The 27918-nt window shown below is 46.4% G+C and overlaps 1 protein-coding gene across 1 annotated transcript; it reads left to right on the top strand.

Moving 5' to 3' along the window:
- LOC117011665 (cytochrome b5) lies at positions 1-26262 on the top strand. Its single transcript, XM_033087161.1, has 5 exons — positions 1-244; positions 18461-18589; positions 20416-20445; positions 24152-24186; positions 25885-26262. Exons 1-5 carry the CDS (start codon positions 116-118, stop codon positions 25964-25966), a joined length of 405 nt encoding a protein of 134 aa, XP_032943052.1. The 5' UTR covers positions 1-115; the 3' UTR covers positions 25967-26262.
- The last annotated feature ends 1656 nt before the right edge of the window (positions 26263-27918 follow it).

The following is a 27918-nucleotide window of genomic DNA, read 5'->3' as shown; positions in this document are numbered from 1 at the left end:
CCCGGCGCGGGGCCGAGCCGCGGGGAATGTCCCGGGCCTGGCTGGTTGAGACGCGCGCTGTGCTCCTTCTGGCTCGGCTGGTGTCTGCAGGGCCTGAGGCTCGCCGCGTTCCGAAATGGCCGAGCAGTTGGACAAGACCGTCAAGTACTACACCCTGGAAGAGATACAGAAGCATAACCATAGCAAGAGCACCTGGCTGATCCTGCATCACAAAGTGTACGATTTGACCAAATTTTTGGAGGAGGTGAGTTAGTGAGGCGCGACGCCAACCCGGGTGTGGAGGTTCCCAGCCTGTCGTTCGCTGCGCCGCAGGGATGAGGTGCGCGGCTGTGTGTGCGCCCCGACTCTGCTCACGCAACGCTACAGCCCTGGGAGCGGTCCCCGCGCCTGCACGCCTGTGTGTGCGTCCCCGAGTCCGCATCTCTCTGTGCGCACCTATCTCTGCACATCCGGGGTCAGTCCCCGCTTGTGCGCCTCCGGAGTCTGCACACCTGTGCGCGCCCACCTGGGAGCGACCCGAGGCTCCTAGGCCAGCACGACTGCGCGGCGAGCCGCTGTGGGGCAGGCGCTGCCTCTGGAGCCTCTGCGGAAGCGTGTGGGAGAGCGCCGCCCCGCACTTAGTGGGAAGCGAAGGCGCGGCTGCAACTGCTTCCTGAGCAGTGGGCGCAGCTAGGATGAAGCATTTGGAAAGATCCTTTTATTCTTGGGTTATTCATAGCTGGAGTCTCCACCTGGGACAGGGTCGTCCCACTTCTGTTATTCCAGGAGTGGATTCCTAATAGGAGCAGTTTGGAGACTACCCACTTCGGGAGCTGTGGGATCCCACAAGAGGGGACCCTGAGTTGGTTCAGAGGTCAGAGTGTGTGGGCCGCACCCGCTCTCTCAGCACGCATAGGCCCACTCCACCATCCACGCCTACACCCACCCACTTTCACCGAGAAGGCACTCTGTAATTGTTAACGCATCGCCTGAGGACTTTGCAATGAGGTACAGTACCGGCCCCCTGGGACTGCCCGGCTGGGTGTGTGGCTGGCCCGGCTGAAGAAGGAAGGGAGAGGGACAGAGAAGGAAAAGCACAGTGGGACTTGATCCTTCCTTAAGCAACTTTGGAAGTTGTGAAATAACTTTGCTTAACTTGAAAACATTCCTTTGATAAGATTCTTTGCGGTAGGTAAGAATGTTTGCAGTAAATTCTGAGGGGCTTTTCTTGGCTACCTCTTTTATCACTGTGGGGGAGTCTGAGTCATAAATCTTAATGAACACTTACCTTCCTTCATCCCCCCAGACAATAAAGGAGAATGTTTCCTGATGGGAATTCTTTACGTAGTTTGAGGGGATCGCTAAGACAGAGGCCTGGTCTTAGCTGAATCAGGGGACATCCACGGACTTTTGTTTTGCACAGAATTTTTTCTTTTTAATTGTTTTTAAAAAGGTTAGTGTTGAAGTTTATTAGAAACATATTTAACTATGAACTTGCCATTCTGTGGGGTGCTGGAATATAAAATAGGGCCCCAGTTTAATTAGGAGTGGTTTCTGGTTGGGAATCAATCAGAACTGCCCCGTCCCTTCTGCTGAACTGGAGTTTATTTGGCATTAGAGTTTTTTGAACTAACAATCTCAAATATAACATCAGGTGTAATAGACACCAAATGTCTACTTTGCAGTGGTTACCCACCCCCATGATATAAGTAATTTTGAGTTTTTAACATTCAGTGTTACTTTGTTTGTGTCTATTAAAAAGAATAGTGTTTATACACGAATAATGGGCTATTTTATATTATGAAGCATTTATCATTTTTTTTCTTTTTGTTGGATTCTGTCCTATACGTTGTGTTGTACTGGACTCCCAGGCCTCCCCCATCAGATGTTAGTAGCACCCCCTCCCCCACTAGGGACAACCAAAACTGTGTCCAGTTATTGCCAAATGTCCCCTTGGGGACACAAATCATTCCTAGTCAGGAATCCTTGCCCTAAAATATGTTTTGCATAACTTCTAAGGGTAAATTTCTCGGAAGGAGATAATTAGAGAAGATTATTAAACCTGACTATAAACCATTGACATTTCATTTTTATGAGCCTCCCTGGGACTTGAGTTTGGGTCCCTGCTGCTCTCTGCTCTTCATGCCCTTCGCTGCTCTCTGCTCTTCATGCCCTTCCTTCTGATCAGTGGATGCAGTATCTGCTGAGCTCTTGTAGCCTCCGTCTCCCTCAGGAGACCAGAACCCGAGAAGCCATTTCCATTCCAGGAAGCAGGAATAACAGAAAACAATGCTGTGGGCGGGACTGGTGACACACAAAGCTGTGTTCAGCTGTCAGGAGTGGCCCCAGACGGTGATGGGAGAGTCCGGCGGGCTCTAATAGACGGGACCTCAAGTCAGCGTGGGCAAGAAGGGAAAGAAAGGACCAGCTGGCTCACAGACCAGGAATGCATTGAGGTTGAAGTGGAAGGTGGCCGACACAATGGGAGTGGACCCCCCAACCCCTAAGGAGGATGGCGTGCAGGGGGAGGAGGCTTGCCAGCCTGTTGTAGCCGGTCATGGATGGTGCCAGCTTTCCCAGGACACCCTGATTCTACTTCTCAGGATACGTTTTCCATTTGCCGTCTTCACTATTTGTTTTCACTTTCTGTGACCATCTCTGCCTAATGCGTGGACTTCCCACACCCAGCATGGCCACCCTGTGGGATCCCTGCCCCTGGCATCCTGCGTTTTACACTTCCACATGCCTTGTCCTTCAGAGACATGCAGGCTGCTCCGCCAGGTGTTGTACTTCTTCCCGGTCCCTCCTGTTCCATTACCTTGCGAGGCCAGCACAGTGTATCTAATCCCTATTTTTGAAATGGAGAAAGGAGCCCAGAAGATCGGTTTCTCTTCCCCTCTCACCCCGCTTTGCCCCCTTTCTTTTGTTATTTAAAAGCCCCAGAAATTCATGAAGCCTTTGCATGTTAACTAAAGAATTTTCTGTTTTCCCTAATTTACCTAAATGTGAATTTTTTTGGGGGGCAAGGGTTGGGAATCAATCTAAAGTGAACTTTTAGCCGTGGGCTAGATGTTCTTATACTGTCAATTTACCCATCCATGTGGCAACACAATTTTTCATGGCTTCTTTCAGAATAGCAAAGATTTATATGCATGTTTGCATTCATGTTGAGAGAATATGTCAGGGTCCTGGTCTGCTGCCAACACACTCTGTGCCTCAGGTGCCTTATTTAAAGTAAAATGGGAAGATGATGATAGTGCCAGCTTCAGGGGTTATTATAAGAATTAAACAAAACAATGCTGGTGAAACATGTCACATGGTAGTGGGCATGAGGGCCATGCAGTACATGCAAACCGCCATACCAGCGCGGTCAGGGTAGGCTGGGGACTTTCTGTAGTACCGTATGTAGCTGAGTGCTAATACGAGATTTCAGGTAAAGGTGCAAATCTGGCAGGTGATGTTGAAAGAAAAGAATATTATAAAAATTGTATCCTCCCAGTGAAGAACCCAGGTGAAATTTCCAAGTTGCACAGTGGACTGTCTCCTGACATAATGGCGTTATGAAGCTATTTGACTGTTCAAGAGGATGGTGGAAACCTGAGAGCAGCACCTGGCAAGCTAAGAAGTGGCAGGTGTTGGGTTACTACCTGATACCAACCTGAAAGATTATGAGCTTCGTTGCCTACGTATTGTGAGTGAGGCTTTTTCTATGTCCGTCCTGAGTTCTAGATTTTGAATTTGTAGGTGTGAAGTGGAGTCTTGTCATATCTGGTTGTATTATTAGCAGGGTTAATGATTATAGAACTTTGAGGGACCGTTATCTGAAATGAAAAAGTAGGCATTTGGGGCCAGGAAGAGAAATGGTTTGCTTTTCTCTTTCTGTGATTTGGGCAGCAGCATTTATTTCGCTTTGAGAAGAGCTGTGGAGAGAGAGAAGAAAGTAGCACCTAATTGACGACAGTTACATTACCTTGCTTTCACGTCAGTAGATGTTTGATTTGTGAAATAGGTGTCGTCTTGGAGAATGTGATGAGCAGAATGCCTTTGTGTCAAGGTGCCCTGTCCTTTACATCATGAAGCTCTCTGCCTGGTTCCTGGATGCACTTCAGCATCCTTCTGCCTCACGGAGCTGTTGCCTCCTGACTCGCTTGTGCATTTGGAGTCTTAGGCCGTGTTCTTTAGAGCAGCTTTTGTGGTAGGGACTTACTTTTTGTTATTTTCCATTGAACGTGCTGCCAGCTTTGCAGAGACCAATGGTTCCTCCGTGTGAACCTGGGATCTGGAAATAGAGAGTATGGGTGCTTGAAACTCAGTGTCCTTAATTCTGAAACACACAGAAGACCGTGTATCTTTACCCTTGATAGGGCTGCCATATTTAGGGCTAAAATCCTCAGTGCCCTTGCTTTTCTCAAGGAAGTTTGATTATATTCTGAATCTCATATTACTAAAAAGCTATAGTTGCAAATATGTATTTGATGAATGTAAAATGGGAACATAATTATTATTTAACCTATGCGGTTTGGTGAAAAACTAGAAAGTATGAAAGCCATAGGAGAAAAATATAAAGGGATCCTTGGTGGTAAAAGTGGCTCCGGCATCGTGGGGGAACAGGTAGCAGAGCCTCCTCTTCTCAGGAGGCCGTGGGAGCCTGCAGGCGGCCTGTGGGCAGGGCGGCATTTGTACATTGCTGCATAGTTGTTTCGTAACTTTTTGATACTTTTGAGAAGAGGTGTTAAGAATGCTTGTGAGGCTACTTTGTTGTTTTTTACTGTTTCAAAACGAACACTTGCGATTGTTAACTTTCATTTTTTTATTTATCTTTAAGGTGGATGGAAATTCTAAATAAGGAAGGGAGGACAGATTATGCAGGCCAACTTGGTTGGTAAATCAAGGAATAAATAATGCTCATTTCTACTTAATGCAGGTGTCTGTTATTCCAAAAGTTCTCCAAAACCACAGAAGACAACCAATAAGTACCTTTTAATGTAATGGAGTCTGAACTAGATACCCATGGGAAAGTATTGGCCTGCTGAGCCTTTTGGTAAATGACTTGAGGTTAGTGAGAGCTGGCCTCTCAGGGAGGATGGCAGGAAGTCACTTTCTTACACCCGTAGCATTGTGTCTCACGTCGACCATGAGCATGTCATGTGCAGAGTGAGGACGTTGGACCTACACTGGCGCCGGGGTGGAGGGTGGCAGCCGTGACTGCCTCTGGATCCACTCAAGGGTTTCTTGAGCCTGGCCTGCATATCTGCATATCTCTATATCTGTTGTTTTACGGTGCTGCCTCACCCCAGTTTTTCTTAGGGGAGTTTTTAAGGAAAGAGCGACCTGGCAGAGTCCTCAGGACTCCGTTCGTAACTCGGGGGGCAGCTGGACGGGCTTAGGAATCAGTGTCGTGTGGTTTAAGAAGGACATTGTTTGCATTCGTCTTAGACGCGTGTGAGGAGGTTAAATGTGGTTTTCAGAAGACTTCTTCAATAACTGACCTGGGACAGATTGTTCTGAAGGAAACCCGAGGAGGTTTCCGCCTGATGAAACCCGCCATGCGTCCAGCTAATGCCCTGCCCGCCCCTTGCTGATTGTGTGTCCTCATCCTCTGTGGGCGACACCCTCTCTTTCCTTGTCTGCCAGCCTCCCCATTCCACTTAAATTTCGCCTTCTGCAGACCCCCATTGATGCCTCTTTCCCCCAGTTTCCTTATGCTGTCATCTGTCGTCACGCTCCTTTCCTATTGCACTTGTCGCACGGCTGCGTGGCAGTGGTTGTTAGACCATGTCCTCTGTCCTGTACTCTTCAGAGCACATGTCCTGTCAGTCTTCAGGATTTCGCTGCTTCCATCCAACTGGCGGTCGGTTTTCAGTCTGAGTAATGTATATTATTATTACATAAAAATGTAATTTCTACAAGAGAAACAAAAAGCTTCTTCTCGTAGAAACAGATTGTCGTTTCCCCAATTAGTTCCTTTCAGTGGATTCCCGTTGCTTTTAGAGTAAAATCCCGCCTCACTGTCCGGGTGTAGTGAGCTCTGTGGGATCTGGCCCCAGCCTCCCTCCCCCACCTGCACTGGTCACACTGGCTCTGGCCCTTCACGCCTGGTCACTGGGGCCCCCTCTATTTCTCAAACTAGTCAGGCTTGTTTCTGCCTTCAAACCTTTGTGTGAGTTTCCCCTTTGCTTGGTGTCCATTCCCGGGGTCAGCAGCTCTCAGGTCACGGCTCAGTGTCTTTTCCCAGAAAGAGGAATTTTCTGTCCTGTCCTCCTGTTTCACCACTCTGCAGCCCCTGCGTCAGTCATCGTCTTTCTTGTTTGCTTGCTGCCCATCCCCCCACTGCTCCGGGCCTGGCCACAGTCAGCTCCGTGGGTGAGGAGGGCCCCCCAGGGGAACCCAGACACACACCCATCCCTCCCACTGTCTCAGGTCTTTGTTCCCCCCTTTCCCACACCAATGGCACATACTTGTGTTACTATGATGGGATCTCTTCTCGGTCCGTAGACGTTTGCCTGGAGTTCTGTCGCAGACGCTTTACGCTGAGAAGCTAGTAGGACTTTGTTATGACAGTTGGGGTTGTAACAGCCTCAGAGCATGGGACGAAGAAGGACATTGAGCAAGGTTCCCATGCAGTGAGGAGGAGGAACGGGCCGAGGTAAGGGCGAGGAAGGGCTGCGCATGCTGTTCCCACCCGTCCTGTGGAAAGCCTCCTCCGGGAGCTGTCACCTGCACTCCTTTGGTGTGTGTTGGCTCTGGGGCACTTCCCTGCATACAGGGTCGCGCAATGCAGAAGCCTTCCGTCACCCCAGAGGAGCTCCTCCTGACCCCACCCCACCCCGCTCCTGTCACCTCTTACCTGTCGTTCACCTCTGCAGTCTTGTCATTTTGAGAATGTCACATAAATGGAGTCACACTATGTGCCGTCTTCTGAGATTGTCCTCCCTCACTTAGCGTAATGCCTTTGAAACCTGTTCAGGCTGCTTTGTTCCTTCTCACCGCTGAGTCTTCCTCCAGTCTCACCCCTGACCCCCGAGGCACATGTGGGGACTTTCCAGTTTGGGGCCATTGAGAATTGATGGGACTCATGCAGTGGGAGGGGGTCGGGGCGAGGAGGGGCTTGTGTACATGGAGGAGCCAGCAGTGGGGGGCAGAGAATGTGTCCGAGTACTCCCGGCTCCGGTTACCTCGCTTTTTGTCACCTAAGGAGACAAGACGAGCGTAGGAATGGTAGAGTGCACGATGTTGTTCGGGGCACACTGACCAAATGCAAAGCTACCTCTTTGTCTTATAGTTTGGACCAAGCGTTGATTGTCTCAACTCTAAACATAACTGAGAATTGTGCTTCTCTTTTTCCAAGGAGAGAAAACCGTACCGGCTTTCTGCAGGGTGATTGCCAGCTCAAGCTCCCAGCTGCAGTACTTGTGTGTTCTCACCCGAATGACCGCTAAGGATTATCTCCTGTAGAAAATGTTCATGGTCCTTAGGATTCTTGTTTCTGTTGACTCTTGTCATTTGGTTCTGTGGCTTACAAGAGTCAGGCCAGGTGATTTAATCTTTAGACATCACTTGAAGATGAAAGCTGGGGTGTCAAGAAGGGGGTCTCTTGGTGTTTGGCGCTGGATTTCGCCTTCAGCAATTTAAAGAGGTCAGATACTGTGCCAGGTCTGCACAAAATGTTTTGTGGCAGGATGAAACGGAGGTGGGGAGGAAAGCTTGAATGCCTCTTCTATGCCGGGCATTCTCTAATCATATCATTCACCCTCCTCTGCAGTTTGAGATGGCGGAGGTATTTGATGATGAGGAAATCGAAGCCCAGAAAGATCAGTACCTTCCTGGGTCACTCTGCTAAGACGTGGCCGAACTGGACCTCGAATTCCGGTTCTTGCACTTCTGGCCACAGTGCTGCCTGCACATAGAAGCTTTTCCACCTGGAGAGCAATCCATAAGTTCTAGAATACTTGTAGAGCATGGCGTGGGGACCTGGGCCATGTAAGCAGGTAGATAGCGGAACCCGTGAGGTGGTCAGGCAGTATCACAAAGGCGGAGGGGCTGCAGTGAGTGTGGGCCAAGTCCACGAGTCCAGAGGGGCCTGGATTAACATTTCGATGTGTAGCTGGGAGGTGACACATGCTTACTTCTCTTTAATTGGCCCCTGCAATCCATTCACAGTAAGTGAAACCGTGCGTTTTGGTATCTGTGACCCCGCTTATTTACAGTGCCTGCGGCTGCTCCCAGGTGCCACTGTTTCTGCCTCCAGACTTTTGTGCTCTTCTTTCCTTTGCTCAGCATGTCCAGCTCGCTTCCTGGCAAACAACTGCCTGCCTGCCACATCTTTCCCACCGAGAGCCGCCCCTCCTTAACCCTTTCTCTGCCAGCTCCCTTTGTTGTGCTGGCCCATGTACCTGGAGCTGCGGTGTTCAGTGTCACTTGTCTGCATGTCACTTTGCTCCCTATGCTGTCACCCCCTGAGGCTGGGGCCGGGCCTGCCCCATCCTGGTGACAACAGCAGAGCCGGGCATGGCCCTTGGCAGTACTGAAGTGGGCGGGTGGAGCTCACAAGCTCGCTGGGCCAATGATGGATAGGCCTTGTTGCAATTTCATCCCATGATCTTCAGAGTGAAACCGGGAGAGCAGTTCAGACGACACTCATCAGCCTGGTCCCCAGCTTTGGGGATTCAGTGAGACAGCTACGTACAGCCCCAGACAGTGCAGACGCAGGGGTGGCTGCTCCAGGAGTCCACAGTGGGGGCCACACAGCACAGAAGTGGGAGGGGCCCAAGCAGCCCCAGGCCCCCTCCGAAAAGCAGCATCTGGAGATGATGGGAAACATTTAGCCGGCGGTCTTTGTTCTAAATCTTGCGTAAGTCGTGTGCTCTCCGAAGTCTTTGAGTTGGTCTCAGTTTTGGCTTAACTATTGCAGATAATCTCTTCACATACCTTTTTTTTTGCCTAGTCATTGTTTATGGACAATCTGTTCACTCCACCTTTTTTGTACTGAAAGATCGTGTTTAAAACTCCAGGACTGGTGGACTTTGGGTCCATATAGCATTACATTTAAGTGGAAAGTGTTATTTGTTGTTAGTTTTTGCTTTGTTTACATGAGCACTCGGAGGGTCTTTGGTGCATATTGTGACAGTGTACTGCTGTTCTGCACACCCTTCTGGTTTTTACAGGGTCAACCTTGTTGCCAGGGAGAGCCCTGAGATAGCGGAGTGTGTGTGGTGTGTGTGTGTGTGGTGTGTGTGCGTGTGGTGTGTGTGTATGTATGTGTGGTGTGTGTGTGTGGTGTGTGTGTATGTATGTGTGTGTATGGTGTGTATATATGTGTGTGTGGTGTGTGTGGTGTGTGTGTGGTGTGTGCACGTGTCGTGTGTGTGTATGTGTGTGTGGTGTGTGTGTGTGTGTCCTTTAAATATTTCTTGGTCGGTTAGACCCAGGAAGGCAGGACAAATGACAAAGTTTCTTGGGGACTAGAAGATGGAGAGAGATTTCTCTCTAAATTCCCCAAAGGGAAATGTATCAAGAAAAACTTCATTTTTAAGGCATCCTACCTAAAGTCACTTTGTTCAGAAACATACAAAGGCTCATTTAATTTGCGTGTTTCAAAGAAGGGGGAGGCTGGACTAAGTCAGCAACTGGGGTTCTGGTCTTATTTCCTTCATGGAAAGTCAGTGTGACTTTGGGCTTCATTTTTCTGAGTCCCAGTTTTAATTTAGTCCCATCCGAATGTAAGGATGTCGGGTCTCTGAAGGTGCTTTGAAACTCTGAACTTCCGGGATTTTAACCTTCAGCCCACGCTGTGGAGTTGCGTTCTCCAGCTGCGTTTATGCTGTCGTGCCAGGCCCACAGACGCGGGGGAGGACGGCAGAACTTGCCAGAAGGGTTTATTAGGAAGGCTGCAGCCCGTGCTGGGTGGAGGGGAGCGAGGGTGGAGATGGAGAGCCGCGGTGCTGCCCACGTTGGTCAGGTGGCCGCAGCCCTGCCGCCGGGCTCTGCCTGCCTGCACTGGGCACCTGTCTGCCCTAACGGTGCCCAGCTCGGGCCGCATCTGGTTGTGCCCGTCTGCTCTTCAGGACGTCCTCATTGTCTGCCTCGTCACACTGCCTCTCACGGCCCCACATCGTTTGGTCCCTGGTCACCATCCCACCTGGATTAGGGTTCTCCAGAGAAGCAGCGCCAATAGGACACACACTTGATACACAGATTGGAAGAGATTTATTATGAGGAAGGCTGAGTCCCAAGGTGTGCCTTCTCCACGCTGACCCAGGAAAGCTGCTGGTGTAATTCAGTTTCAGTTTGCAGGCCTGAGAACCAGGGGAACGAGTGGTATAAATCCCCGTTTAGGGGCAGGAGAAGATGAGCTGACAAGTCTCAGCCCCGTCATCGAGGCAGGACAAAGGGGCCGATTCCTCCTTCCTCTGCCTGTTGCTCTTTTCAGGCCCTCCGTGGTTGGATGAGGCCCACCCTTGTGGGGGTGGGGGGCATCTGCTTTACGAAACCTACCAATGGTGTGCTCATCTCCTCAGAAGACACCCTCCCGGACACACGCAGAAACTGTTAGTCTGGGCATCCCAGGGCCCAGTCAGACAGGCACACAGAACGAGCGCTCACAACCATGCGTATTTCACTTTATTCTAACGCATTTCAGCCTGTAAGCCCCCACTCGTGCTCACACTCCTCTTGAGTGTGCTTGTTCACCTTTATCTGCTGTTTCTCTGGTTTCTGACCTAGTGGGGCTGAGGTCCCTTTTTAAAGATATTTACTCAGATGCCCAATTATTAAACATATGCTGAATGAAGATGGTCCATTCATGTTTCTCTGAGTGTTTAATACATGTTGGCACTCTCAGTGAAAGATGAAGTGACAATCCATCCGGACCTGTCCCGTTTGTTAGCATTGTCCAAAGGACTGTCCCCATTGTTTAACTCATTGTGGGTATTTTGTGTCCAGTGAAGAAAAATTTATCAAGTTTGTAATACTCTCTGCCTTTTTTAAGTTTTTTTTGAAGACACGCGGTATACCTTTTAGATCATTGAACGCCAGCCAGGCTCAGTGAGTGCCGCTAATTGGAATTACCAGTCACTGGGGGCGAGGCGACCTCCCTGTCCCCACCTGTCAGGCGTTGGGCATATTGAGGTATGTCAGTGAGGGCCAGAGGTCTTCCTTCTCAGTTGCCTGTCCTTCAATGGAAGGACCTATCCTTTCTTTGAATTCATTGATACTCATTTAACACTTTGTTTTCTGCCTTTTTAGTAGTTCTCTCATGTTCGTATGTATTTGGAAGACCCTTGACTTCAAAAAATCCTCAAATTCACAAGTACGACTACAACTTTATTTTTCACATTAAATCAAGTGTAACTGAGAAAACCTAAGAGACGACTATAGACCTCTAGTGCTTGTAAAAGGAGGACTAAAGCCATAAAACTATTACTTTTGTTAGAGTAAGATAAACGAAAATTAACGGTGTCACGCGAGGCTTTATGGCATTGTCAGTGTACAGACAAGACCTCGGTATCCTTACCCTTTTTTAGTGCCCCAGGGCGGGCAAAGAGCTCAAGCAGGGGAGACTTGAGTCTAACGGCTGCCACATCACCGTAGCGAAGGGTCGTTTGGTCCTCGGCCATCCTCAGCCTTTGTCGACCTCTCCCCATGAGTCGGTGGGTAAGTCGGCGTTTGCTCCCAGCACAGTTGGTTCTGGCGCTGACTGTCCTCTGTGGGCCTCCTCGCCTTGTCGGGAGGTGGGCTTCCTGACGCCCCTGCTGCTTGTGTTATCACACCACACTTCTCAGCATGCCACGCTCACCTCTACTTACACCCACAGGGTGTGCCTGTGTGTATCTGTGTGTGTGTGCGTGCGTGCATGCGTGTGCACATATATGATAATTGTACTTATACTTTCACTGCAAATGAAATGCCTTTTCAGTTTTCACCTAGGTTGTCTCTCTCTCGAAAAAGTTTTGTGTTGTCCATGGCTGCGCTCGGTAGCTAAGTGATTCCTTAGCTCCTGCCTCTCAGGGAAAGTGACCCACATTCCTGCTTCAGCTCTGTTGCGTGTCACTGCGCTCCGAGTTTAGGGCCTGTTGGGTAATGCCTGAGTCATCAGAACTCTGCGGCATGTCAGTGAAGGGCAAAGGTCGTTTCTGCGTTTTTTCTTTATCCTCACGTTCATTGCTTGCTTCTTCAGGATCAGATCACCTTATTTTTCATGTCCTTTTGTGTGTCCCACACACTGTCTTGCACATAGGACACAATACACGTTTTGATTAAATGGATTAGACAGCAATTAAATGTGAAATGATACGGTCTCTGAATGGTGAGAACGATTACTGTTCAGGACAAGGAGAGTGGGATAAAGTACAGTAATGGGAGTGAGAAAGAAGGTCGTCGGCAGCCTCTTCACGGGTTCTCTGTAGTAGTTTCAAAACCAGCGTGTGATGGCCTGACCTCATGTAGTTGTCCAAAAATTACTTACAGGTATTTCTTTGTATCCAGCACGTGCCAGGCGTTGAACTGGGCACTGGAGCAACAGTGATGCGCAAGACAGATACCGTCTCTGCTTGCCTCCTAGTTAAATCGCTGCACGTGTGACTGGTGGTACTAATAAGTGCCCGTGAAGGAGAGCACAACAGGAAGGGGTACTGACCAGGGTGCGGGGGTGCAGGCAGTCTCTTTTAGACGAGAAATCAGCGGAGGGCTCCGAAAAGCTGACATGCTTCAGGGTGTACTAGATGAGGGGTTCGATGAAGTTGCACAAAGGACGGGGCGGAGAGTGGTCCAAGCAGAGGCGACTGAGGGCTCTGAGTTGGGGAACGAGTTTGGCAAGTTTGAGGGCCTGTGGGAAGGCAGGCTCAGGCTGAGTGAGCGATGACTCACGTGGGCCGCTTGCAGTGGGGCTCTTGTAGGAAATGGGACGGCGTCGGATACTTGCCAGGGGAGGGGAAACCCGTCATCTTTGGGGGTGTCACTGAAGCGTGTCTGTTTTACTTTTCTAACTTTCACCACCCGTCACCTCCACTGCTACCAACCATCCCGGGCTAAACTAACGTAAACGCTTTTCTGGATTATTGTCATCTAATAAGAGTCCTCATGGCAGGACGATGTCGGGAGCTGACTATGGGAAGGAAGGAGGCAGCGGCAGACCAGTCAGGAGATGGTTGTAGCTGTCCATGGAGGAGCCGTTGGGAGCTCGGTCTGAGGGGGAAGTGGGGAGAGCGGGGAGATTTGGAATATGTTTGGATGGGAGTCGATTGGATTTGCCGATGGATTAGAGTGGGAAGGAAAGAGGAATACAGTTTAACCTCCAGTTTTTGGCCACAGCAACTGGGGCATGCATGGTGGTGACATTTTTGGAGAATGGAGACTGGGAGGGCATTATTTTGTACTTGTTTTGGGTTATTTATATTACATTTGGGATGTGCATTAGACATTGTGTGAACGTGTCAGGTAGTCCATTGCATGTAGGAAGGGTCGGGCTCAGGGGACGTCCGCGGGGTCATTCATTATTCTTGTAGTTTGGAGACTAGGCTAGACCACCGGGAGAGCCAGTGCAGATAGAAAGTGGACAGCACCAAGGGCGGGCCACCGAGAGGGACAGGAGATTGGAAAGGAGTGGCCAGCAGATTAAAGGGAAAGCAGGACAGCCTGTTGTCCCGGAAGCCACGGGAAGAAAGCGTTCAAGGAGGAGAGATCCACTGTGCCAAGCAACGCACTGAGAGCGCGTGCGCCGCGAGCAGCGGGCAGTTAGATGGTTCCAGGACCTGGTAGCCAGCGCTACTGTTCATGCCACCCAGTTAACCGTGTCTGGCTGCATGTGTCCTTAGGAGTACCCGGGTAGGGGTTGTGCTGGTTAATGTCTTCTGTGTATGAACTGTGCCAGTCTTCTGTCTTTTCAAATATAGTTCCCATTTATTTTCCTCGAAAGAACTCTTAAAATAGAGACGCCACGAGCAAGAGCTGTCTCCACTTATTTTGTTGGTGCTCCCTGGTTTGTACCCACGGCGCATCCGCTGTCCGAGCAAGGTGTGTTTGGGGACCTTACGGAGATTCCGCAGAAGCAGACCCGGGGAGTGGCTGGCTCAGCAGATGCGTGGGCAGTGAGCGTGTGCAGGTACTCCGCAAGCCATCTGCCCCCATGCCTGGTCTCCTTCCAGGGCCCTGCCCCCAGCGTCTGGCACCGTTGTCCCTTCAGTTGTACAAGCCGCTTGCCTCATGTCTACCACCCTCACTCGAAAAAATGCTACCATGTGTCTGTCCCTCACGCATCTGCCCCCTTCATCTCCTCGCCTGCTGCCGTCACTTCTTCCCTAGATTGGCTTATTGCAATGGCCTTAGTAGAGTCTTCTCGAACCCTCTTCTGCCCGGATAGCTGCTGTCCACTCTGTCCACCGAGTGATATTTTTAAACTAAATCTGATTTTGTCACCTTCGTGCTCCGATCCTCTCAGTGGCTTCTCACTGTTCACAGGATAAAGATCAAAATTGCCGACGAGGCTTTGAGCCGTGAGTGGCCTGCCCTCTCCAGCTTGTCCTTTCTCCCTGTTCCTGAACTCCCACGCGCCGACTCTGTCTGTGGGACCTTCAGACATCCCATCTCAGCTCCTGGCTGATTGCCTCTCGCTCTGTATCTCAGCTCAGTGAAGCCACTCCTGACTCCTCAGTGACGTTCTCGTCATGGCTCTGTGCTGTCACTCCAGAACGCTGCTTCCCGCTGAGTTGTACAGTCACAGAGGATTCCTGCTGGGTCCCTACGAGACTGCGAGGAGCTCTGACCTTTGCTCACTGTGGAGCCTGGCACACCGCAGCATGCGGTGTGTGTTTGTCCAGTAAACTGGCTCATACTAATGCAAATGGAAAACAAAGTCTTCCTCAGGGAAATGGGAGCCTTTATGGAAGAAGGACGGCTCCAGTGGAAATGCTCGTTTTCCCATCGTTCTGCTTACTGTCACCCCTGCCATTCCCTCTGGTTTCTCTGGGCTCTGCAGCAGCTGCCAGCACCTGTGGCATGAGTGACATCCTAGGAGTGGTGTGCATGTCAGGACAGATTTCTGATCCACACTCCACCAAGTTTGGCTCAGAGTCTTTCAGAGAATTTTGCCTCTGTCATCACCTCAAATCTTGCTTGCGTGTGACTAGGGCATTTTGATCTCTTCCTAAAATCTTTCAGAAAATCCTCAGATAATTTCGCTCACCTGTTCTATGATTTTACTTTTTCTTTTTTTTTTTTGAGAATTTTTATAAAAATTTATTTGAACCAAACAAAGGATATACCTGGCTATTGCTTTCCTTTTTCAAAGCCTTGCCTTTGGACCACCCCAAATTCTGTAGCCTGCCCCAGAGACAGCAATACGTTCTCTGAGAGTTTCTGCCCCATTTCCAGCAGCGTTCCCAGTTTTTCTTTGTCACTTATGAGTGCTGACAGGTAAGAAAGTATGTTTCCGTTGGTCTTCACATGTGATATGTGCTTATTGAAACTGCAGCACAAGTTTGCTAGCAAGCGGGAGGAAAGTGATCAGATAATTGTCAAGTTTTAAAGCATCGTGATTTAGACGGATTTAATTGGCAGTGTGTCTGTCTCTGTCCATCTCTCCCCTCACATCATAAACGTATTTCAAGGACAGTACCAGGTGTTGCAATAAGCCAATCCCGTATCTTTTATTGTCTTATCAAAACTTGCGTTATTTTGTTCTCAAAGAGTCAACTTTTAAGCTTTGTGTTTCTTACTAATTATTTAAAAATCCCTTAGGGTAGGGCAAAAGTATCTTAGTGTCAATTCATTTATTCTGTACTACATTTCTTTCTTAAATAGTGGTCAGTGAAATTAGTGGAACCCAGAATGTTTCTGTCTCTGTCTCTCTTTCTCTCGTTCTTCTTTCCCATTAGAACACTGCCTCACAAATGGCTTAGGCAGAGTCTAAATCATAGATAGGTAGGTATTTACTTTCTCCATTTTAGCACTTTAAGGCTCAAATTCTATATTTCTGAAACTTGCCTAATTTTACGATTCTTTGTAAAAGGCCAGTCTATGTTTTCAGCGGAAACGTTCTCTTGAAGGTAGGCGTAGGCTGTCAGTGGAAAATCATGGTGTCCTCCGTCTGGGACATTTGTCTGTACTCACATATCCTTAACAGGAACCTGAAGTTAAGGAGCTCACGAGTTAAGCCACCCACACAGAAGACACAACAGTCTGTGAATTTGCATAATTTGTGAGTGCTCAGCTCGCCCTTTTATTGCTTCTCAGTTCATGCCCAAAACAGACTGTTCCAGATCAGCAAACCACATTGCCACAGCCTTGCCAATGTATCAGGAAGCTTTTCGTTGGCTTTGGGGGTGAGCCTGTCACCTGCCTGTACCTCCAGGGGCCTTCCCAGGCTTATTTAAATGGACTTCCAATATCCTGAATGCCCCAATAGATGACATTTAAAAAAGTTTGGAAATGCTTACAGTGTAACATTACATAGCCATTTAAAAAGCCATATTGAGGAATAATAAGGTGGAAAATATTTAATAAAAGTGCTGGATACTATTTATTGGTCATATGTGATATACCAGATATATATATACACGAGGTCAAACAATTAAGTTCGCGAACTTATTGCACCGACGTTGCCAACCTTTTTTTTATATCAGTGGGATTATTCATTATGAATTTGTACCAACTGGACAAACAGTTAACCAAGTTTACTATTTGGAAGTGCTGAAAAGGCTGCGTGAAAAATTTAGATGACCTGAAACTTTTCACCAACAATTCCTGGCTCTTGCATCACGGCAATGCACCAGCTCACACGGAACTGTCCGAGAGGGAGTTTTTAGCCAGTGAACAAATACCTGTATTGGAACACCCTCCCTACTTACCTGATGTGGCCCCCCAATGACTTCTTTCTTTACCCAAAGATAAAGGAAATATTGAAAGGAAGACATTTTGGTGACATTCAGGACATCAAGGGTAATACGATGACAGCTCTGATGGCCATTCCAGAAAAAGAGTTCCAAAATTGCTTTGAAGGGTGGACTAGGCACTGGCATAAGTGCATAGCTTCCCAAGGGAAGTACTTCGAAGGAGACGGTGGTGATATTCAGCAATAAGGTACATAACACTTTTTCTAGGGTGAGTTCGCAAACTTAATTGTCAGACCTCGTATATATGTCAACACATGTAGTCCTCCGAAACTATGGGAGGTAAGTGCCATGATTTTCCCCAGTTCATATGGTAGTAACCACTAGGCGTACTGTCTCTATGCCATGTAGTGTAACTGCTTTTCATCTAACAAAACAGTTTTTTTTTTTGAAACCATTCACACGTATGCGTATGTATACCCAGGTTTCTCTGGATGGCAGGATTTTGGGTGATTTAGGTGATTTTTATTTTCTTTTTGTGCTTTCCCATTTTCCTATATATAATCTAGATGAATAACTTTTACAAATAGTAGAGGAAAAATCAGTAAATTTATTTGGCATAAGATATGTTTAAATCAAGGGGGCGGGGAAACAGGTGTTGAAACAGAATCATTGCCCCCCGTCCTAAAATGCTCTGTCCTTTTACACTGTCTGTTATTGGGCGAAATTAAGAAGACACTATAGTCAATTGCAAGAGAGAATTGTTATGTGCAGTTATTGGACACTTACAAGCGATTTGCTCAAAGGCAGGGTGAATTTTGCCCTGAAGCTCAATTTAAGAAAGTTTTTTTTTGTCCATAAAAGTATTTAGGATGATATAACCAAGCACTTTTTAAAATGGACTGAGAATGCCTTCTCTTGCCTGAGAATTTCTAGACTTTTTCACCTCTATCTGTGACTGGGCCCCATTTGTCAGTCTCCCCTCCCAGCATCGTGACCATCCTTGGGGTTACCAATTAAAGCAGCTAAGGCAGCATTAAAATGCTTCGATTATACAAAAGGCTCTTTCCACCCCCTGCTTTGTATAGAATTGAACGCTTTCCTCCTGGCCTCTGTTGTTCCCTATCAGTGATGTAGTCCTTCCTATGGCAGCACCTGCTTGCCTTTTCTTCCTACTAGAAGGTAAGTTTTACAAGAGGCAAAAGTAGTTCGTACCCTGCCTGTACTTGGGAGGCACAAAGAATGTTTTTCAAAGATGAATTATCATATAAGGTGTAATAGCGTATGTCCATACTTAGACCCAATAAGTCAAAGAGATGAAACTCAAGAAAAAATAGACTGGTTAAAGATTAAGAAGAGCAATTTTGAGAGCTTTATGGAAAAGCAAAGAGTGCACTCCCGAAGGGTTGAAAATATCTGCCTAATCCTCCTAAGGCCATATCCGTAGCCTGGAGAAACAAACACCTTCCACTGTTGGAGAAGGGTCTTTGACTACAAAGGAGTATGTTGTTTTCATCCACGTGTGGATGAGTTACCCTCATACCTTGTCACCGGTGACTTCTGGAGTAACCTTTTTGGTTCAATAAACTGGCCACGGCCTTTATCTCATTTGCTTGGAAAAAAATGTTTTTGTTTTTAAATATCGATCTTTTGAACAGCATCCTGGTGGGGAGGAAGTCTTGAGGGAACAAGCTGGAGGTGATGCTACGGAGAACTTTGAGGACGTGGGACACTCCTCCGATGCCAGAGAATTATCCAAAACTTACATCATTGGGGAGGTGCATCCAGTAAGTACCTTTTTGGAGGCCTTTGCTTATTTCTCTTTAAGGCTGGGTTGACCCTATTTGTATCTGTAGACTTGCAAATTTAAAAAGGAATAAAGCAAAAATAATTCTTCCTGATTTTAGAACACCATTTTGGTCATAAACAGATCGCCCAGAAATTTCTTTGCATTTCCCTGGTTGTGTTTTTCACTGGCATTTAGAGCCAGATTCCTCTAACCCCAAGGCCATGTCCTGGGGACCGTGTGACGCTGAAATGTCATGGTGTAGCAAATTTAAAAGGTGGGGGGTATAAAACCAGCATAATTTTATTTTTCATTTTTGATCAAAATGTTTTTCTTAGGAAGTTTCTTTTCACTTTCATTAGTTTGAGAATATTTTATTCTAAAAAATGATTTTAATTAAAAAAAATAATCAGCTCTGTTAAGTGAATAAACTCTCCCTTCTGTAAAACCCACACATGGTCCTTACTCTTCTTACTTCCCCCCAGACCTTCGAGAATGTCAGTATTGGTGCCAGCCCATGGTGACTTTGGGCAAACACTGACCTAATTTAGCTTTTGTATGGGCTGTAATGTGAATTTAGGCCCATCTGTGGCATTTTTAAATGACCACATAAAACTTCACTGAAGTTATCAGGAAAATAGCTGAAAACTTGGAAAGAAGTAGCATGCCAGTCAGAGTGGGTGGCCCCCTCGTCGTGTGTGTAGCTGTTCTCTCTGCCTCTAGAGAGGACCTGGGCTTCTCCCCAGGGCCACGCTTCCTCTCTGCTCTCCTAGCTCGGGATTATTGCCACGACCAGTAGCCAGCCGGGAGGGGCTACTTTTAGAAGCAGGCTCTCTAAAAAGAAAAAACAGAGGCCAATCGCCTCAACCCAAGTGAGCACGCTGAGAAGCAAGAAAAAGAACGAAGAGCTCTGGTGTATGTGATCGATGCTTCTTGTAATGGCTGTGCATGAAGGAAAGGTTGAAGGAGGCCCTCCAGGGAAGAAAGCCTGGAGGTGGGAGACCCGTTTTAGAGCAATTTCCATTGAGTGGAGAGATTTTGTTTTTATTTTTATTTTGCTTTGTGGTAGGAGATGGTACTTTGAAAAAATAAGTTTCATTTATCTGGAGAGTTTATTCACTCATATATATTCATCTTCATCTCCCTACTTCCCCAAAGTGAAGTAGTTTTATGGTAATCTGAGAGGCTTCCCCTCAAAACGTACCATCTTATCCTCATTCTTTCCATTCTACAGCTTATGAGGGTAGAGCGGGTGGGTCTTTGGGGCATGATGGCAGCATGTTTGTGTCACCTGCGTACTGGCCTCACTTGTGGTCAGCCTTTAACACACTTTAGTTTGGACTGCCTTGGCTGCAAGTTTAAGCAGATTATGACCCTACAATTGGGAGATTGTAGGGATTCACTGAGTGTCACACAAATAACACACATGTACATGTACACACATACATACCCACGTACACACATACATACACATTTCAAAGGGAATTTGAGGACAGAAGGGAAGAACATGACTGGGTCTCAGCTGCTCACTGAAATAAAATCAGAATCCGAGTTTCATACATATATATACATATCAACACATAAATATGACTGTCATGGCTGTTATTCGAAACATTGGAGCTCTGGATGGGAAACCTCTCAGCACTTAATCTGCTATTAATTTTTGCAGTCAAGTCGCACGGATCAAACTTTGTGTTTAACAACCTAGATAGATGAACCTAAAATGCTAATTACTGAACAGTAACGTGGTTTTAGAAAATCTCAGTGAAAGCGAGCACTTCCATAGATGTGTTTTCATTCCACAATGTGCCTTATTTTTTATTACAGGATGACAGATCAAAGATAACCAAGCCTGCGGTAAGTGTGACCATGTCAAGTGTCTGAATGGCCATAGTTATTGTCACTGTCTTTCGTACCTGCAAACTGGACGGCAGAGGTGTCTTACTGACCTGACTGGGGCTGGCACAGGCGTTCTGGGTTAGATGAATATGTAACCTTTTGGCTTAGTAAAACTTCATTTGTACATACCTGTCATTTGGTTTCATTAGGGTAGTTGTGTGTTCTCTAGGTAAGACTCCCAATACTTACAATAATTTTTTCATCATAATTGCCAGTGGACACCTTTGGAAGAGCTACTTTTAATAAATGGCACTGTGCTTCTGATCTGAAAGATTTCACACACACCCTATTTGCAGAGAACTTAAAATCTGCTTGAGCGGAGGTCTTAGTACTTCAACTTTTGAGGACGCCTCCCGTGTCTTCCTCACATCCGCATCTCTGGGACACAGTAGATGTTCCACAAATACTTACTGGGTGAATCTAATGTTCTTTGAATTAATAACAAAATCAAGTGACTGGTCCAGCAGAGCATGAGGTCCACGTTTCCCCAGATCGTGCAGTCCAACTGTGTGTGATGCTGTCTGCACGGACCAGCTTCCTTTGTATTTTCGCCTTTCCCTGTTCAAGGAAGACTCATGTTCAGTGGTGGTGTTCTCAGTGCTTCTGGAAGAGAAAACATGGACTTCAGACTCTGAGTTGCCTCTGTAACAGTTACTTAGAATCCTTGCTGTTAGTTCATAGGACTTGAGCACCTTCTCAAGGCTACTTTTTGGAGTGCTGAAATTCTGTGATGCATGAAGTTTTTGCTTCTTCTCCAAAGTCTGTCAGGGAAAAAGTGTATTTTTTCCTGTTATGTGTTCAGAAGTTGATAATCTGGCTGCAAATCATTCAGATGCTATAAACAAGGATTTGGTAGGATTCATTACCTGAACTTAGATCCGATGTAGGTCCGACCATGTCCCACACCAAGATGCCTGCAAGCAGAAAGCACCCAGCAGGGCTAAGGTCTCCTACCGGCAGTGCTTTATGTTTGAGACACTCTTTTCTCCTTTATTTGGTTTTAGCACATCTGTGACTTTGCGTCCATTAGAGCAGAACTGGAGGAACGTAGAATGAGAATGTGCCCTTTTTCTTAGAGGCCGTAAGCAAATACAGTAAAAGAACGTACATGACCAATTTTCTAGATTTCTCTTTCCTGTGCTTCTGGTTTACCAGAAGAGTGTCCTTAGACATCTGTGTTGTTGTCTGTATAACTATCTGTCTATTTCCAGACTGATAAAATGTATGCTATGGTCCAAATTTTTGCAACGTTGCCTACTGAAAATATCTATTTAAATTGAGAAATAAGATTCACCAAAGATTATTAGCTTGAACCTGCCCAAAGGAAAGCATGATATTAATTTGCCAAAATGAGATATTTGTAGACATAGAAATGATGCGTTTTTAATTAAACAGATCCTTATCTACCAAATTTGCTTACATAGAAGATTTTAGTAATGGCAGCTCCTTTTTTTGGTCATAGGTTTCAGAACTCTGCTGTAGGTATGACTATTTGGTTCTCACGATAGCCCGTGGGACCCAGGGAAAGTGAAGACAATGACACTCAGACCTTGTTCCAAGCGTTGACCTTGTTCAAGGTCACAGACTGCAGCACCACGGCCAGCACCCATTTCAGGCTTGGCAATTGCAGTGTTTCAGGCTTATGTAGGCTCTAGACTTCTCATGACATCACTCTGTCAGTGTTATTTTTAGGTAAGTCTTCTGATGAAGGAATGGGCTAAGTTAGTTGAACTTATATGTGAGATGACTTTGATTTGCAAAAGCTCAATGGGCTTTGCATGCTTTTACATAGTGCTTACTATGCACTGATTTAGTTGTTAACCTACTTGAAATTGAACCCCTCAAGATCATGGAATGGACAGATGGCACAGCCTGTAATAAAAACCGTAGTCTTTCCTCCCTGTCCACTGCTGACATGTTGGTTAGTTACCAAAAGCCAACTCAGGCCCTTGAGGGCCCTGGACAGGAAAGGCCATTTCCTTTTCCATCAGAGTGCTAACTGGTCATTCCAACTTGCTTTAACTCTGCAGCGTCCCTGGGTCAAAGCCTAACAGGTAATAAGCCATCAAAACTGTACATGATCTTTTAAGTTCAGCTCTTTAGAAGATCGCTGTTGCTGCTCGTGGTGATGACACACCAGCAGTGTTGAAGCGTTAGCTCTCAGACCATGTGGGGGAGGAGTGTCCCTGCAGAGCTGTCAGCATGCTCGGTAAAACGCATGTGCATGTGCTCCGTGCTTGTATAACGAAATAACGAATGCATGTGGGCCTGCTGTTTACTATTTCAGGCTTAACTTTCGAGCGTGACAATGGTATCTTACCATCAGTGAACGGTTGTGCTTCAGTTTCAGAACTGATTATGTCTTTCTTCTAATAGCTGAATAACATTGTTGCATATTCCAGTTGCCTCTAAGAATCCTTGTTAATTTTATTAATAATATTCAAAATTTAAAACATCATCTTGCAGTAGTTGTACTTTTTGTAGTCTCTGAGAGTTAGCATTGCTTACAAAGATAAAAAATGTGACGCTTGCCTTTTAAATGCTGTCTTTTTTTCTCCCTCCCCTTCCCCCCAATGTGTCAGGAATCTTAATGGCCGTGTTCCCAGGTTGGTGGGTCTTAGAACTGCCCCGCTTGCTTTGCTCTCTCTCTCTCTCTGGAGCTTTCTGGCGCCTTGCTGTGTGGAGCCTTGCCTCACCTCATCTCACCCGCCGCTGGTTTTGCTAACAGTCCCTTGTCCTGTGCTTTGGGAAGCTGCAGACACAAAACTGACGCCGCTGCCTTATTTATGGCTGCCTTCCTTTGAAGCACTAACCGTTTTGCTGGTGTGGAATTTCAAAGTATGATTCTTAACACATTTCCAAACCTGGAGACGTTTATATTTCACAAGGCCTCAGTTATTCAGCTGCTTGGAGAAGTGTGCCTTTCTCCAGAGCCATTGTTAATTCACTTTCCTGGCACTGAGGGGAAGAAGTTCTCTCAGAAGCTGCTGGGAGGTCAGATAGGCTGTGAGAGACCGCAGCACACAGGGTGGCCTTTTTGGAGGTTCCTTGGCAGGTGACAACGTGAAGTCAGTCCCCAAGGGCTCATGATTCTTTCTAGAACTGCCTTGTCAGAGTTTAAAGAAGTCCAGGAAAGGTCGTCCAGAGTATTATCATTTAAATGGCAGTTCTTAATTTTTTCTTTTTGGTTGACATATCTTTTAATATAGTTTGAGTAGATTTTTACTTCATATGAGATTTGAGTGAAATAACTGATGTGTTCATTGAACAGTTCATTCATTCTTTTGAAGAATTAAACTGTTCTTCCTAAAGGTAATGATGGGTTGTGTGGATGTGTAACTCACGTCTGTTCCTGTTTTCGAGGTTAAAGTATGTAGATGTCTATTGTGTGCAGGATATCTTCTGTTGTCTATTAGTTTTTAACATTTTCTTTCCAATTATCTAGGTTATGTTCATAAGTAATTTAAATATAGATCATTCTTAAATTTTTTTCTTCTGAAAAACTGGTGAAATTAGGCATCTTAGTGAAAAGAAATTTTTGAGGTAATTTTCCCTTTTAATGTTTTTGGAAAATGCATTGAATAACCTATTGTGATCTTATTTCACAACAGGTTTTGCGTTAGTTGTTCCCTTTCCCTGACTTCACTTTTTCCTTGTGTTTCAGGAAACTCTTATTACTACCGTTGACTCTAATTCCAGGTATGTGGCAGTTTCCTTTTAAAGTCCTACTGTGCACAGAAGGCGCGTGGACACAGAGTTGGCCTAGGGGCCTCTCCCTGATCTGAGTGCCGCTCCCACTGAGCCCCCTTTGAGTGCATAGCCAGGGGTCATCTCTATTCGGCGGCCAGGCTGCTCAGGGCCCTCCCCCCTAAGCTGTCAGGCAGCTCCGACTGTGGACACTCCAGAATGACCCCAAATCTCAGCCTCCAGCTGCACCTACCCAAAGGAACAGATGGAACAAATCGAGTCTCCTTTCTCCCAGGGCGGTCCGATGGCCTGCACCACCTTTTAATCCCTAGGCAAACATTGTATTTCCTTCCTCATCTAATACATGGTCAGTTTCTTAGCTGTAGTGACTATGTCTCCCCAGGCATGGCTCAGTTTCCCTTTGGCTCTAAAATTGAACCCAGCAATCCCAGTATGGCATGAATTGCTTGTTCTGAGGACTGGGTTTCTGTAGTTAGTTTAAGGTCCTATTTAAGGTTGTTGGCAGCTCTACCACACTGCCTGTGTAATTGCCAACATATATGTGTATATATATTTTGGACCCAATCTGAAAACCACACATTTATGCTGATTTTATTTCACCCTGTGGAATTTAAGTGCCCCATTAGCAGGTGCTCTGGCGTGTTCTCTGCCTACAAGCAATTCTCCTTGTTTTTCACTGTCAGGTCAGTTTCCTTTCAAAATGGAAACTGAAGCCCCACCAAGATAAAAATTGACTTGTGATTCTTTTACAATTTCTACCTTTGTATTGCACTTGCTCTTTGAATGGGTTGAGGCATGCCGAGGATTGAAGGATGGAAAGTTGATGACAGAAAATGGGTGTGTACATAGGTGTTGTCTGGCTTTGCTCAGAGTCGAAAACCTGTACATTTCTGTTTTCTGAGAAACTATAGGTTCAGATCTCAATTGAAGGTCTGCCTGGCTCTGTCCTTGGTCTGACCCATCGTCTGTCATTGATGGGAGATCACACACTCTGCACCTCAGGCCTGAGCAGTTTGTCAGTGCGGGGCTTTGTGGGTTTATACCCATAGGCCATAGCGCGGTGTTTGAGCTGTTTTACTGTGCACGTGTCAGGCTCACGTTTTCAAAGCAGAATCATAGACTGTCAAGCTGTGGTGCTGGGAGCAGCCCTAGTCGTCTGGTGGTTCAAAGCCCTCACCTTCACAGCTCAGGGGCCGGGATTCACCCTGGGCTGTAGAGAGCCTATAGCTCTCCCCAGGTGAGCACCTTGGTGTTCTGGTCCTCAGCTTAGTGCTGTTCTAAATTCTTAATGAATGTATGGAGCTAAAAGAAAACCTATAAGGAGTATTCCCTTTGGTGAGCTCGTGCTGTGCAACCCAGAGTCGACGTCCTGTAGATAAGTCCTAGGTAGCGTCTTTCGGGCGAGTGGTTCATAGCTCTTTGTATGAGCTCATAGAACTAGATCTAAGTGGGAGTGGGCAGGGGTGGGGGCACTAGCTTTCTTATAAGGCTGGAAGGAGAGAGCAATTCATCGCCAGTATACCAGCTTGTGTGCATCATTCTTAGCAACTCAGAGTTGCCTTTTCATCTAAAGAGGTTAGAGAGGTAATAAAAACATGCCATGGTGATTTTCCTGGTAATTGGAAGGAGCAGAGGTTCTGAGTCCCCTGCATCAAACACCATGCAAGCATCATTGCTGTTCCTTTCCAGCTGGTGGACCAACTGGGTGATCCCCGCCATCTCAGCACTGGCCGTGGCCGTGATGTATCATCTCTACACAGCAGAAGACTAAGTACATCCTTAGAGGCCAATGACGGAAAAGACTGCTTTGGATCAGCAGGAAAGCAGCCAATGTTAACTGCTTCAATTCACAGAAACCTTGCCCTGAAAAGTGATTTTAACACACCTCTTTCCTTTTCCTCCTACGTTGGAAACAAAACAAACCAAAAAAGAACTGTTCTGTTCTCTCTGCTCTTGACCTTCTGTGGTGTGCCTTTCGGTTCATCAACTTTATTTCGATGTTCCATGACTATGTAATTTACATATTGTAGGCATGAGCTTTTAAAAATATATCTGGCTTTTAAAATATCCCACGTGTGCCTGTTTATTTGATATAGAATTATCTTTAGTGTTTAAAATGTCTGATTATTTCTCAGTCATTTAATGGGCTAATCATTCAGGCCCGTGTAGTCTATATGACGTGAGGCAGGGGGTATCCAGAGAGTAACGCGGTGTCACACATCTGCAATGTAAACTTCTTTCTCAAGGAAATTAAAAAAGGCCTAGAAATGACAGCATAAAGGTTTCTAATAATTATCCTACCCGAAGAGGATGAAAAAAGGGAAAGTGGCCTATAGGACCTAGAAAAGAGACTCCTCTTCTTTGATTAAAAAGCGCCAGCAACAAAACAACCAACTGCGACCCAGGAGAGGACATTACAACTGTCTCTTCTCTCAGCTTCAAAATATCTTTCCAAAGAAGTTCTCAGTTATGTAGGTTCTAAAGTCATAAAAAATTCCTCATTCGTAGGGGAAAACTGTTCATGTACACTTGGAAAGAAGTGTGGATTTCCTAATCTGTAAACACAGAAATGTGAAAGAGATTGGGAGACCTTTGGAATCTGGTTTTTGAAGAAACTGGCCACTGGTGGTGAGCCGTGAGGGGCCGTCCTGTGGCTCTGGAGCACAGACTCACTGTCCTTCTCTTCTCTGCCCCATGTGCTCTGTCGCTCATGTGGAAGCTGGGGGATGGGTTTGTGGACTCCAAGTCCTTTGTAGTTAGCTATGATTGCGCAAGTTTCCATCGGCATGCTGGCTGACTGGCCAGCGGTGGGGTTCTTCAGAAATAACCCAGACACACTGGGAAGGCATTTTTAAAATTATCACAGAGTCTGAATTGTCGTGACCATTGACACGTATCATCCTTTGTCTTTTTTTGTCACTGAAAGTTAGAGTGAACGTCAGGGGTGGGGAAAGGTGGCTCTATCACAGGGGAAGGAACTTTGCAGGGAATCCTTTATTCAAATTTTGATAAACACATCCCTGGGATGAAATCACGCCTTTTGTGATAGACTTGAAGTGCTCTGGAATACTCACCCGAGTTTGGTATGTCCACCGACATGACAGGTCGGCAGGCGCTGATACACACTACGTGCTGTGACGACCGTTTGTTCACGAGAGTGCAGAAGCGAACTAAAAATTACCTTAAGGCCTTCATCCTGCTTTTTCACGGTCGCACATCGAGGATTTCCTTGTGAACTTCGTCAGCTTTTCCTCTGGGATGGGAGAGCAGTTGGTTAACTGCGCAAGACGTGTTTTTCAGCATCATTCTGAAGTGTGCGTCTGCAACCTAAGCAGTCTAACCAAAGGAGTACATTAAAGCAAGAAATTAGTCCTTACTACCAGATTTTTCTGTAACGTAAAAACATACTCCTGTCAACCGTTGCTAATGAGAGTTGACGACGTCTCCCTGGTAGAGAGGCAAAGCTTGGAAAGTGCTTAGAAAAGTTTTCTTGAGTATATTCAAGTTTAAACCTATGCCAGGTGGGATATTTTTGTGGGTTAAGTTTACCATTTATTTATATCTAGAAAAAGTTTAGTTGTGAAATTAGTTAAGTTCACTAAAGTATATAGTCAAGAACCAGAGATCATTAATACTAGAGATTGTCATGGTAATTTTATTAATCTCTTACTACTCTCAGTGTCAGTGAAAATTCAGATGAATACAATTTAATGTATCATAGTT

This window comes from Rhinolophus ferrumequinum, chromosome 19 (genome assembly GCF_004115265.2).
Source record: "Rhinolophus ferrumequinum isolate MPI-CBG mRhiFer1 chromosome 19, mRhiFer1_v1.p, whole genome shotgun sequence".
Lineage (NCBI taxonomy): Eukaryota > Metazoa > Chordata > Mammalia > Chiroptera > Rhinolophidae > Rhinolophus > Rhinolophus ferrumequinum.
The sequence above is the reverse complement of the archived record's forward strand: the minus strand, read 5'-3'. Positions and strand labels throughout refer to the sequence as shown.